Raw genomic sequence first — 12,656 nt, forward strand, 5'->3', positions numbered from 1 at the left:
TTCAAATCTTCCTGTTCTTGTTTCATTGAATGCTACTTCTTTCCGTAAGTCTTTGAGTGGTTAGCATATTATGTAAAGTTCTCAGATTGATCTCTATATCCACAGGCATTAGTTCTGCAATTTGTTGAGTTAATCAACTATTTTGATGATGATGATGATGGACCTCCTTGTGTACTTAAATATTTTTGTGGGAGGGGAAGATTCTGGAAATTGAAACTATAATGAGCTATTCTTGCCTGGGAGTTCTTCATATGCATGCTTTTCAAAAATATATGATCTGATCAACCTTTGCTTCAAAGTTCTAAACCATTAGGACAGGTCTTATAATAGCAGATCAACTTGGATATTTTACTCTATGTTAATTTGGAGCTTTGCATGAAAATTGTGTAGACACAGTTCAGATATTGTATTGGGTGCTTCCTCTGTGTAAACTCAATGCTCTCAGAAGCAAAACTCCACATCCAAGATATTTTAATAAACTATATGTTCCATTTAAGATAAAAATTACTTTCTTTTTGAAAATTGATTGCAGGATAAATGACAAAAGACTTATGAACTAGAGGTGGGGAAATAAAACCAGGCATATTCTGGCTCTCTACAAATCTCTTCTCAGTGTTGTATTTTACGTCCTCAAATGAAACTGGAGTAGTGTACTTCCATTTTACAAGCCCCTTAACATATTTCCATTCCAGATCCCTTAGATCCATGAATTGTTTTTCTGAAAAGAATCATATTTTGAAAGGATCACATGGTGTTGTTACTTAATCTTCAGTTACTCAGATGCTTCTTGGATAAAATAATTTTTTTCATGAAATTGAGTCTCCTTTTCCTTTTCAGCAGAGAGCTATTTCTGAAGCTTTAGAAACTAAGGGGAACCTTTGGTGTTCGTCTTACCTAAAGCCTTCCCCTAAGTAGGAAATTGGGTGAATCTGAATAATTGGGCTCAAGTGGATCCTTGAGTCATAGCAGGTCAAAAGATTGTCTGCTTTGGTATTTGAATAGTAGCATAAAATGCAAATGGACAGACTTGCAGGGCACTGAGAACAACAGGGAGGAGAAAAGGATCCAAATCAGTGATTGAAACAAGGAGGAAGACTGATCAAAAGTACATAGATTGTTTGCATCATTTCTTTTAAGATGCTGCTCTAAGCCCTAAGTATAAAAGGGCAGTGACTTGCTAGAATTTGGCTGTTTTCTATACACTTTCAGGACCTACCAGCGTGGAGTGTCATTAGTACTTGCAATCTTTTCAAGGAACTGATGATCATGGAAAACCAAGCCAAGATGTATTGCATATCCTCTACTCAGCAACCATTGCTCATTTCCTGACCAAATATGTTGTAAAGTAAAACAAAACAAAACAAAACAAAACAAAGCAAAAATACATCAAAAAAGAGCAAGACTGAAAGCAAGGACTTGAATGTTTAACTGTGGCCAAAGAGTTAAGGAGAGAAGTATGAGGATCAGGATATGAAGGGTACAGTGGACAAGTAGGAAAGCTGGCCTGTTTTCGTGGGTAACTTCATCCTCATTCCCATGTGGTGACATTTGAACAGGTCACCTATGGCCCTAGGGTTGAGCAGACTCTGCTCCTGCCCTGATCTGTCCTGCATCCCTGTACTGGGAAGGACCTGGGCTTCCTATGCCTGTCTGATAGGAAGTCTTTGTGTATGTTCCATACATGTAGAAGACGGGTGCCAGGACTCTTCCTTGTTCCCCAGGGAAGCAGACACTGGAGCTGCCACCTTGTCAACAGTCTGTCCCGAGGGGCCAAATCACCAAATTCCAGGGAGTTGACAAGATCATCACAGACCTGGTATGGCAAGAATAAGAGAAGGCAGGAGAAGGATGGGAAGGGATATTTAGCAAGAGACGGCCCTAGAGTTGATGATTTTTATTAGTAAAGAGCTTTATATCGTGATCTGTGGTAAATAATGTAGGTTGTCTTCCTCCAAACCCATTACAATCCTCTTCTGCTTCTGTTATAGAAAGGGAAGCAAAGGGCTGTCATTAACCTTCCTTGCAGGAAGGGTGACTGTTGGACACAATTCCAGCCAAAAAGATGTAGCAAAAGACCTCTGAAGAGGAATGTCCTTGGAAAACTTTGCTTCCATATTAAAAGAGGACATGGACCGGGGGTGTAACTCAGTGGCAGAGTGTGTGATAGAGGTCTTGGGTTCAATGCCTACCACACACACACACACACACACACACACACACACACGAGGACAGAAGTACAAATTTGGTCCTTTGTTCTATCCCACCTCTTCCTGCCTGGATTGTGGTCATAGCATCTGATGATAAAGGAGATGCTTTTTGGACTAAAGACAGAAGCTACATACAAAATAATGGTAGAGCCTAGGTCCAATGAAACACCTAAAAGCACAGCTCCAGTTTTTGTCTACTGTCTCAGGCATCTCATTATATAAGAAAAGTATCCCTTATTTGGTTTCTATGTTATTTTTGGCCAAACACATTCCTAACTTACACAATTCTATGGGGCTTAGCCTGAGCAAGAGGAGCCCACATGATAGGGGAAGAGAAAACCGGCAATACCCACTCCCTTTTACTCCTCCAGTGCTTGGTACTAGTGACTACATGTCCTGTAGTATTATTTGGAATACTAGGATCTATGAAATTCTTCTAGACTGAGTAGGAATGAAGGTGAATTGCTGCAGTAACTATTAAACCTAAGGAATTATTGGAGATCCCTCATAGAGATGCCTATCTGGCTTCATGTATATTCTTTGGATAGGACATGTTGCCTCCAGGAGCTCAAGAAATAAAGTCTTTGAAATAGAGGAGAGACTGGGAGGCCACATTAGAGACCCATGAAAGTTAGGTGAACAGCTGTAAGGGCATTCTTTAGGAAGAAAGGATAACTCTACCCACTGTGGGTGACAAAGTCATAGATATTCAAAACCCAATGAATGTTTGCATTCAGAACCCTTCTTCAGTAGACTTTGGCCCATTCATATTGACTCGCAATATCTTCCATGCTTTTCCTTTCTGGTTTCAGACCTGTGTGCTTTTGTGGATGATGTAGGCCATGCCTACAATTGCCTATTCTCTAGTTTGACTTTATTAAAGAAATTCAAGATCTGCCTTAGGTTCTGTCAAGCTGACCTAGGGAGTTAAACAAAAATTCTTTCAGTTCTTTGGACTACATACGCTTAGAGAAGTCAATCTACTAAAAGTGCTCCATCTGTCTCTTCATTTTTGTTATAACAATGGTTGTGTCAAAATATTTGCTCACCAAATTGTCTTATCTTGAACCTACTTATCTTCTTATCAAGAATCTACTTTGGAGGGGCTCCAGTATTTATTTAATCTACTTTAATAGTTGAATAGAATGATAAAATATTACCTCATGCTTTTTTTTTTTCTCCTCCTGGGACTGGGGATGGAACACAGGTTGTGTGCATGCTAGATTAGAGCTTTACCACAGAGCTACACCTCCAGTCCCTCTCCTGTGAATAACATAAGGAATATGGAGACCTGAAATATGGCACTCCTTTCTCATTAAAATTTTTCATTCTATGTTTTATGTATTTTTAAAGTACTCTGTGTGGTCTTTGACCTCTACTAAAGAATCAGAAATGAGGAATTTCCTCCTGTTGTTTGTGACCTCTGTTCAAAGTCCTGATAAAGATATTATAATAATAAAAGAGTAAAGATTTTGTCATAAGACAAAAAAAATCTCAGGGCCAGGGTTGTGGCTCAGTGATAGTGTTTGCCTGGCGTGTGTGAGACACTTAAAAATAATAAATAAATAAATAAATAAATAAATAAATAAATAAATGCATTAAAAAAACTCTTCAAAAATTTCTAAATGGCACCAAAACCAAGATACTTGAAAAAGTTAATACTACTAATTTCATGAACATAAGTAGTCATGGGTATTGTAGCATATACATCTAATGAACTCATTTTATAAAGGAAAATTTAAGTGGCCTGTCTAAATAATACCCCTTTTATGAATGAGTCTGGAACTTGACCCTGGAATATTTTCTTTTTCTTTTTAGGTATTGGGGGTTGAATCCTGGGTGCTTTACCACTGAGTTATATCTCTAGCCCTTTTTCTATGTTTTTTTTGTTGTTGTTGTTGTGGTTGAGACAGGGTCTCTAAGTTGCTGAGGCTGACTTCAAACTTGTGATCCTCCAGTCTAAGCCTCCTTAGTCACTGGAATAATAGGTGTATGGCACAATGCCAGCTGACCCTGGAATTTTTGATTCTCTGTTTTGCATTTCATTGCCATTCTAGGCAACAAGAACTGTAGCTATGAACATAGAACATTCAAGCTTTATGGGTCAGTATTTGACAATTTCTGCTCTGGAAATCTACCTAAATTTGCAATAAGATTTTCACTCATTATTTTCCATGTGGTCTCATCTGTTTGTATTACCTGGGTCTACTGAAAAATATCTGGGAACTTTGTCTTCATAGATGGGCTTTTCTTGGGTGGAATCAAAAAGGCCAATTTTGCCTAATATTTTGATGCTCTGAATCTTCTTCATGATGGCAGCCTTTGGGAAAGCACTGGAATGTTTATCCACAATGTTATAAGGAAATGTGTGTATGGGAGGAGGGATCCCACTCTGAGCCAGTCTCTTTTGGGACTTGGAGAGCTGCTGGACTGGAGGGAGAGGGTCCATCAGTAAGGTGCGGTGGAGAAGTTCAGCCATGGATTCTAGATTTTCATCCTCTTTTTTAACCACTGTATTCATGAAGAGAGACTGAGGGTCTTCTTTCACACCAGTTCTGCTGATGAATGACTTGTCACTCAGGTTTTTACTAAGTATTTTCTGTGCTTCCTTAACTGAAATGCCATGAGTTTTTAGGAGAATTGATTTCTTTCTGTTCTTCCTAAAATTTTCAACCGATGCATATAATTCTGGCAGCTGTGGATTAAACAAAAAAAGGGGTTAAGAGGAGTCATGGAATGGATGAAAATGTAATAATCTGACAGACCCCAAGTCCTACAATAAGGAGGATAACAAATAAACCATAACAATAGAAGTATTTATCTTTGGAAGATATCTTTGCTAAAATTAAATCCAGTCAATCGTGCAATGTGGAATAGAGAGCAGAAGGTTGAATCTCAGATTCATTCCCCCAAAGATGTATTATTTATACACATCACTTAAACTGAGTTGTGAAATAAGGTAGCCAGATTTGGATTTGAGTGTCTTTGAGATCTTCCCCATTCCAAAATTCTATCAAGGGAACATGAGAGACAGTTGAGGGTGGTTGCGACTTTTGCTTGTTTAGAATAAGGTGTATTTCTTTTAAGGGAGAAAGGAAGCCTGATCATCTAGATATTAAAGCTTCACCCTGATGTACAAGGAACTCAGAAATGCAGTGCAAAGTAAGCTATAATACTTGTAAGTCACTGGAATATTTTACCACACAAAGGGTTACATTAGTGGGAATAGTTGTTAGCTAAAACACAATGCTTCTTTAGGGTATCTTTCCCCAGATAAAATCCTATATTGAAAAAAATAGACCCTCTGCTTCCTGGTGGCCATGTTCTGAGCTGCTTTCCTCAACCATGCCCTTACACTATGCTGTTCTGCCTTACCTTGGACCCAGAGCTATAAAATTCCTATGGAGAAGTGGGGTTGTTGTTGTGACTAACCTAACCATATGGTTCAAAAGCCTTTTGGAACTGATTTGAAATAGGAGGAATTTTCAAAAGTTTAGAGATGCAAGTGGAAAAAGATTTAGATTGTTGTAAGTAGAGCTTAATGGGTGATTCTGAGAAGAGTTCAAAAGACCAGAATGCCAATAGGACCAAAGACAGTAAAGTGAGGGATCATGAGGTTTCAGAGGAAATGGAGAACTAATTAATCTGGCAAAGGAAATTTCAAGGCAGCATGACATTCAAGCAGTGGCATGGATGTTGCTGGTGGTTTTAACCACGTTTACTGTGGTATCAGTACCAGAAAGCAGAACAGAAAGATTTGAAACATTTGAAGTTTGACCAGAAAAATTAGAGTAAATCTGGGGCTAAAGAAGATGTGGTTTTTAACGAAATTACACACTAAAGAAATGCTAAATACTTTACCCAGAGACACTAGGAAACAAGGCTTGAAGGCATCTCAGGAATTGATAAGACCACACCCATCTCAGACTCAAAGATATAAAAATAAAACTTCCTTTGAGAAGAAACCAGTGGGGAACCCTGCTTGCACAGGGAAGCCTAGGAAGTTGTTTCACCATGTTCATCTGCCCAGGCATTCGGAGGTTGGTGCAGCCATGGTCCCAGGAGACTTGGCTGCTGAATGAGATGGAGGCAGACTCTGGCATCAACCATGCATGGTGCTGGTTCTACAGGAATGCAGGCTGCAGAAGTTAGGGGGTCATAGAGGTTTCCAGTGAGATTTCAAAGGAAGACCTGGGAGGCCAGAATTTGAGTCCCTGTGGGCTGCTCCTGAGATGGTAAGAAGAGGTCTGGAGCTGTAGCTCAGTAGTAAGAGCGCTTGCCTAGCATGTGTGAGCACTAGGTTCGATCCTCAGCACCACAAGAAAATAAATAAATAAAATAAAGGTATTGTGTCCATCCACAACTAAAAAGACTTTTTAAAAAAAGATGTAAGAAGAAAGTTGAAATTGCAATGGAGAACCGTGACATTAAGTGTGGGGAGCCACCTATGACCTGCAATAAAACCAAGCTTGGTTGAGCTATTTAGACAGGGAAATCTGGCTCTCAGGAACTGACAGTTATGGAAATTGTTCCAGATTGCCTGGAGTATGTGGTTTCCCTGTGGTTGGTTCACCACTGGAGTTTGAATGCAGGCCCTAGATGTAGGAATGACCTGCTAGAGCCAAATGGCTTGCTTTCCCCCTTTGATGTCCCCCTTTGATCTGTATCGCTATAAATAAACCAAGCGTGGGCTCCTTCCTTTGTCAGAGCCAGTCCCTTATGGACAGCTCAATTAGTCATGCCCCAGCCTCAAAGATAATTCTGTCTCCTGTTGTTTTTATAATAAATAAATTTCTTAGCTATTATTTCTCAGCCAGCCCATCCTTTCTATAGGAACACTTTCCCTCACCCATACATGACCTGCAGTGAGAAATTAAGAGATATCAGTATCATGGGACATCTACCTAGAAAAGCTGCAGAAACTGAGCAGAGATCAGCCCAGAAAAAGTCTATTTGCTTGCAAATAGAAAGACCATCAGGGCAGGGCTACACAAGCCCTTTGGAGAGAACATCACAATGCTTTTGCCTCAGATGTTGGATGTGAAGTTAAAGGACTTGTTTGCCCAGTGGGATTTCTAAATAAGCCCCTATTTCCCATCCCTTCTAAATATTCCCCTATTTCTCCATTTTGGAGAAATTATTCTGTCCCTTTATATATTAGCCATATGAAACTTGCTTTGGATCTTTATAAGGGGAAACATCTGAGAGGTTGCCTTGAGTCTCAAAGACTTTGGACTAGGACTTTGGAGTAGTACTGAAACTATTAAGACTATGGAACCTCTTGGGAATGGACTAATTGTATTTTGCATTGTGAGATGAACATGAGTTTCTGGAGACCAGGGGTGGAATGTTATGGTTTGAAGAGAGATGTCCCCCAAAAGCTCATGTATAAGACAATACAAGAATGTTTAGAGGTAAAATGATTAGATTAGGAGAATTGCAACCCAAATGGTGGATTAATCCAATGATAATGGGTGGTAACTGTAGGCAGGTAGGGAGTGGCTACAGGAGGTGGGTTACAGGGAACATATCTTTAAGGTTTGTATTTTGTCCCTGGTGAGGAAATCTTTTTGTTTTCTGGTGGCCATGTTCTGAGTTGCTTTTTTTGACCATGCCCTTCTGCCATGATATTCTTCCTCACCTTGGGCCCAGACTTATGAAGTTGGCTGCTTATGAATTGAGACCTCTGAAAGTGTGAGCAAAAATAAACTTTTCCTTGTTTAAAAAAAAAAAAAAAAAGGAACGAAGGAAAAAATAGAATTGTATTTTCTCAACTATTCTGCCTAGAAATCCCATCATTGCTAGAAGGTTTCTTGAGTCATTCAATTAGAAGGTCAAAGAAGCCATAGACTCATGTTAGAGCCAAAATTTGGGTCATTTGGTCTAATGCAGAATTTCCTTTTAATCACAGTTCTATTGCCAAAAACAATGAACAGAACACAAACTAAAGTTACCACATGGCTCGTTAGAACTAATTAACATCATTAGGAAAACAACTTATCATCCAGGCTTACCTGAACTTGGAAGAGCTATGTTTTGTTGGGACAAAAAAAAAAAAGTTAAGTCACTGAAATGAAATTTTGGTGTTCCTTATGGCTCCCACGTATGTTACTGAATATTCCTTTAAATTTTTATAATTTTTGAATTTCATTTCCTGTGTACGATATCATAGGATTTTAAGTACATACCGAACATCTCTGAAATGATGGTGTACTACCATCTTTAGCTGAATTGTTGTCTCTCAGGAAGGACATTGTGCTGGAAATTTATTCCCTAACTCCTAAAAAGCAAAAGTCAAAGATCAAAAATCAGATAAAACACAAAGGGAAGAATGGGTGCAGTGGCACTCCCAGAGACTCGGGAGGTTGAAACAGGAGGATCTCAAGTTTGAGGCCAGCCTCAGCAGCAACTTTGTGAAACCCTCAGCAACTTGGCAAGACCTCCTTTCAAAATAAAACATAAAAATGGCTGGGGATGTAGCTCAGTGGTAAAGTGCTCCTGGGGTCAATCCTCACTTACCATAAAACAAAAACCACAAATAAACAAACTAATGAACAGACAAAAACAGAGAGAAGGGGGCAATGCTTTAAAAAATATATATCTTCTGAACTTTTTGAGTGAGACACTTTTAAAATTTCATACCACTTTATTTTGTTTTCTTAGTTTAAATTTAACAAATTAGTCACCTTTTAGGTAAGCATTTTCTGTAAAACATTTCAATTTTTTTTTTTTTTTTTTTTTTTTTTTTGGTGGTACTGGTGATTGAACCTTGGGTGAGCTGCATCCATAGCCCATTTTATTTTTATTTATTTTGAGACAGGGTCTCAATAAATTGCTGAGTCTAGCCTTGAATTTGCAATCCTCCTGCCTCAGCCTCCTGTATTGCTGAGGATTATAGGCATGTGCCACCGTGTCTGGCTCAAATTCTTAAATAATGCATATTTTCAGGTTAGTTCAAAGAATTCTACATGGACTATTTTTCGTTCGTTTGGTTTGGTTTGGTTAGGTCTTAGATATTTTGATCAACATTTTAGTTCATTTAAATAAAAAATCACCTACCTTTGTACCGAGGAAGAAGTGTTTTTCATTCAGGAGAGAATAAGAACAAGGAACATTTTGAAATAATTTGCTTTGTGCCAAATATGAAGCAGTTTGTAGATAGCGTTTTATTTAATATCTTTGTGAAGAAATTAAAATGGCCAAAGAATCTCTACTTACATGTCTTATTAATAAAATGGCAGTTAAATCCGCCACCATATTTGACTCTGGCCTTATGCGTGGCTTTGACCAATAGCAAGTGACCCTGCATGAATGACACTGTGTGAGTACCAGAATACAGGCCTTAAGCTTTGCAGCTTCGCTTAACATTCATGGAAACCTGAGCAGCCATGTAAAGTGGTCTGGCTGCCCTTGTGGGGAGACCAGGTGGAGCCAACAGCCAGCACCAACCACTAGAGATTTGTAATGAAGCCATATTGCTTCACCCAGTGCCAGGGGAGCCTCCAAATGACTGCAGCTTCATGAACGACACTGGCTGATCCTGAATTGGAAGAGCCACCACCCAGAAGAGCTGGCCAACTCTAAAATTATGAAATGAGTTATTGTTGTTTCAAGCCACGAGGTTTGGGGTGCATTGTTATACAGAAATGAATACAGATAACTTCCATAATAGTTCACATTCTCAGTTTAATTTATTCCAGCAAACACTCTGTTGACAGATAAGGGAATATATGGAGGGAGAACATTCCTGGGTGGCTCTGCATCCTGACTGGTAGCTATGAGCCCTGGGATGAGTGCCTGAGATGAACCACTCATTTGTTGTTTGGAATAAAGCAAAAACAGTTGCATTCTTCCCCCTTCCTCCTTCCCAAGCAAAGTTTAAAAAAAAAAATCTATCTATCTATCTACCTATCTATCTATCTATCTATCTATCTATCTATCTATCTATCTATATCGATCTATCATCTCTATCTATCTATGATAGATAGATCTCTCTCTCTCTCTCTCTCTCTCTCTCTCTCTCTCTCCAGCTAACCTACCAACCACCATAGCTTAGCCACACAGAACACTGTGGTGTCAGTTGCTTCCCCTTGTGATTGTGTGACTGACTGGGAGTTGTGGCTTGCTGCCATTGCCCTGTATCTTAAGAGAGACTGGAACATCGCTAGGCTGGGAAATGATCAATATTCAAAATTCGAAGTGCAGTTTCTACTCAACATGTACTGCTTTGCACCACTGTAAAGTTGAAAAACCACAAGTTGAACCGTCGTAATTTGGGGACCATACATCTATCTATATCTCCAAATACGTTATTGTCACTACTGAGACCCTTATATCAATATATGACAACAAAAAAAGACAGTGAAACATGCCCACCCTTTTTCTTACTTTCAAACAGTGGCTCCACAGACCTGTCAATTAAAGTAAGACTTGATTGTACTTTCCTTGTATGGTTTCTGCAAAGGAAAAGTATTGTCTTTAAAATTTCATCTAAAACCTCTGAGTATCTTTGAGTTGTCCAGTACTGTCATCTTCCAGTGGTGTTGTTGACCATGGGAAGGCTGCCTTCTCCCACTGCCAAGAAATGACAAATTGTCTTCCTTCTGTTCCCCTCAGAAGGGCAAGTTTAACCTCCTAACACACACACACACAAACACACACACACACACACACACACACACACACACACACACACTGTACTTTAAACTGTGACGCCTCAGGTAAATGATTCCCAACTTTGAGGGTCAATCTTCAGCTCTGTGTAAATAAATCCAAAGAAACATCTGAGAAGAGTATGTGCATTTCATTACAGTGGGTTTGAGGACAGGAATGGAGCACAAAGAAGCTTAGAATCTTGCGGATCCTCTTTGCTCAACTACAGTTGGATGCATGCTCTTCTCACTGAAGAGACGGGATTCTGAACGCAGAACCAGGTCATTAGCCAAAGTTTTTCAGTACATTGTAATTTTAGCCATGTAACATACTTTTAACCTCAGGTTCTTTGCTTCAGCCAAACCCATGCTAAATCTGGCTTAATAACTAATCCAAACTCTCCCGGTGAGTGTATTCCAGACTCATGGAAGTCATGACATACAATCAACAGGCCTGCTCCATAGCTCGCATGGAGCTCTTCCTGGGGCTCCTCAGCACTTCCTCCATCATTTATTATTCCAAGAAATTCCCACCATTCAATTCTAACTGTAATGAGAAGAGCCAGGGCATCTCACAGACACTCCCTGGGATGGTACCATCGCGTTCCTACCTGCCTTGTCACCCTTCGACCCTGTCCAGAGGAAAAGTCCTCTCTGCTCATCTAATACTCATTTCTCTCTCTCTTTCCCACTGAGGGAGGTATTTTGTTCTTCTCATAACCCTTGTGGAATATTTCCCCTCAATTGTCTTTCCTTGCCTTCCAACAATACCTCTTTTTCTTCCTTCTTGCTTCTCTATCACTCTTTCTTACCCTCTATTTCACTTTCTCCAATGTAATGTTTCCTTCCCTTTACGGATACGTAAAATTTCTTCCACTTGGAGGCAAAATCCAACTTCTTTTGACTTTGTTTCTACCACTAACTCTGGCCCTTTAGCTCTCCTTTAATTCTGTACTTGCTGTATTTATATTCTCATGAGCTAATCTTTAGCATAATGACATTTAACTTCCACCTATCTAACTAAAATTGATTTCTTTTTTTTTTTTGCGCGGTGCTGGGGATTGAACCCAGGGCCTTGTGCTTGCAAGGCGAGCACTCTACCAATTGAGCTATCTCCCCAGCCCCAAAATTGAATTCTTGAAGAGAATAGTGACTTCTTGATTATCAATTGTTTTTGGTGGGGGATTACTGGAGATTTAACCCAGGTGCAATTTGCCTCTGACCTATATCTCCAATTCTTTTCCTTATTTTATTTTATTTCACTTTTTTAATTTGGAGACAGGGCCTCATTAAAAGTTGCTGAGGCTGGTCTTGACTTGCGGTCCTCCTGCCTTAGCCTCCCCAGTCATTGGGATTACAGGCATGCACCGCCAGGCCCAGTTCAACTATCAATTTGAAAGTAGTTTTTATTATCCTTATTTTTCTCCATCTCAACTATTAACTACCCCCTCTTTTTGAAGCTGATTTTTTAAAAGAAAAAATTCCCTAATATTCCTAAATGCTTTTCAATGATCCTAATAATGAGTCCAATTGTCTTAAGTTTTGGACTGTTGCAATGATCTCCTCCCAGTTATCTTGTCTGGTGTTATTCTTCTTATTATCTGTCCCAAACCACCTCTTTATCCATCTACTCATTAGTCCATTCTTCATACTTGGTTACTTATTACTTACTAGCTAGACTTAGGAAGACTATTCACAATCTGCTTCTAACACTTTTCCATCATTTAAGAATCAAATCTCAAGTGGGGGCACAGTGATGTGTGCCTGTAATTCCAGCTACTTGGGAAACTGAAGCAGG

At 39.4% G+C, this 12,656-nt stretch overlaps 1 protein-coding gene across 1 annotated transcript in view; it reads right to left on the reverse strand.

The window, feature by feature from the left end:
• Positions 1-12,656, reverse strand: part of C14H9orf153 (chromosome 14 C9orf153 homolog) — a 130,705-nt gene that overhangs the window by 100,214 nt on the left and 17,835 nt on the right. Inside the window, exons 3-5 of the mRNA XM_047524037.1 lie at positions 8,396-8,487; positions 4,407-4,902; positions 509-718 (exon numbers count right to left, since the gene is read on the reverse strand). Coding sequence (XP_047379993.1) covers positions 509-718; positions 4,407-4,902; positions 8,396-8,461 — 772 coding nt within the window. The 5' untranslated portion in view covers positions 8,462-8,487. The remainder of the gene's footprint in view (positions 1-508; positions 719-4,406; positions 4,903-8,395; positions 8,488-12,656) is intronic.

This window comes from Sciurus carolinensis, chromosome 14, assembly GCF_902686445.1.
Source record: "Sciurus carolinensis chromosome 14, mSciCar1.2, whole genome shotgun sequence".
Taxonomy (NCBI): Eukaryota; Metazoa; Chordata; class Mammalia; order Rodentia; family Sciuridae; genus Sciurus; species Sciurus carolinensis.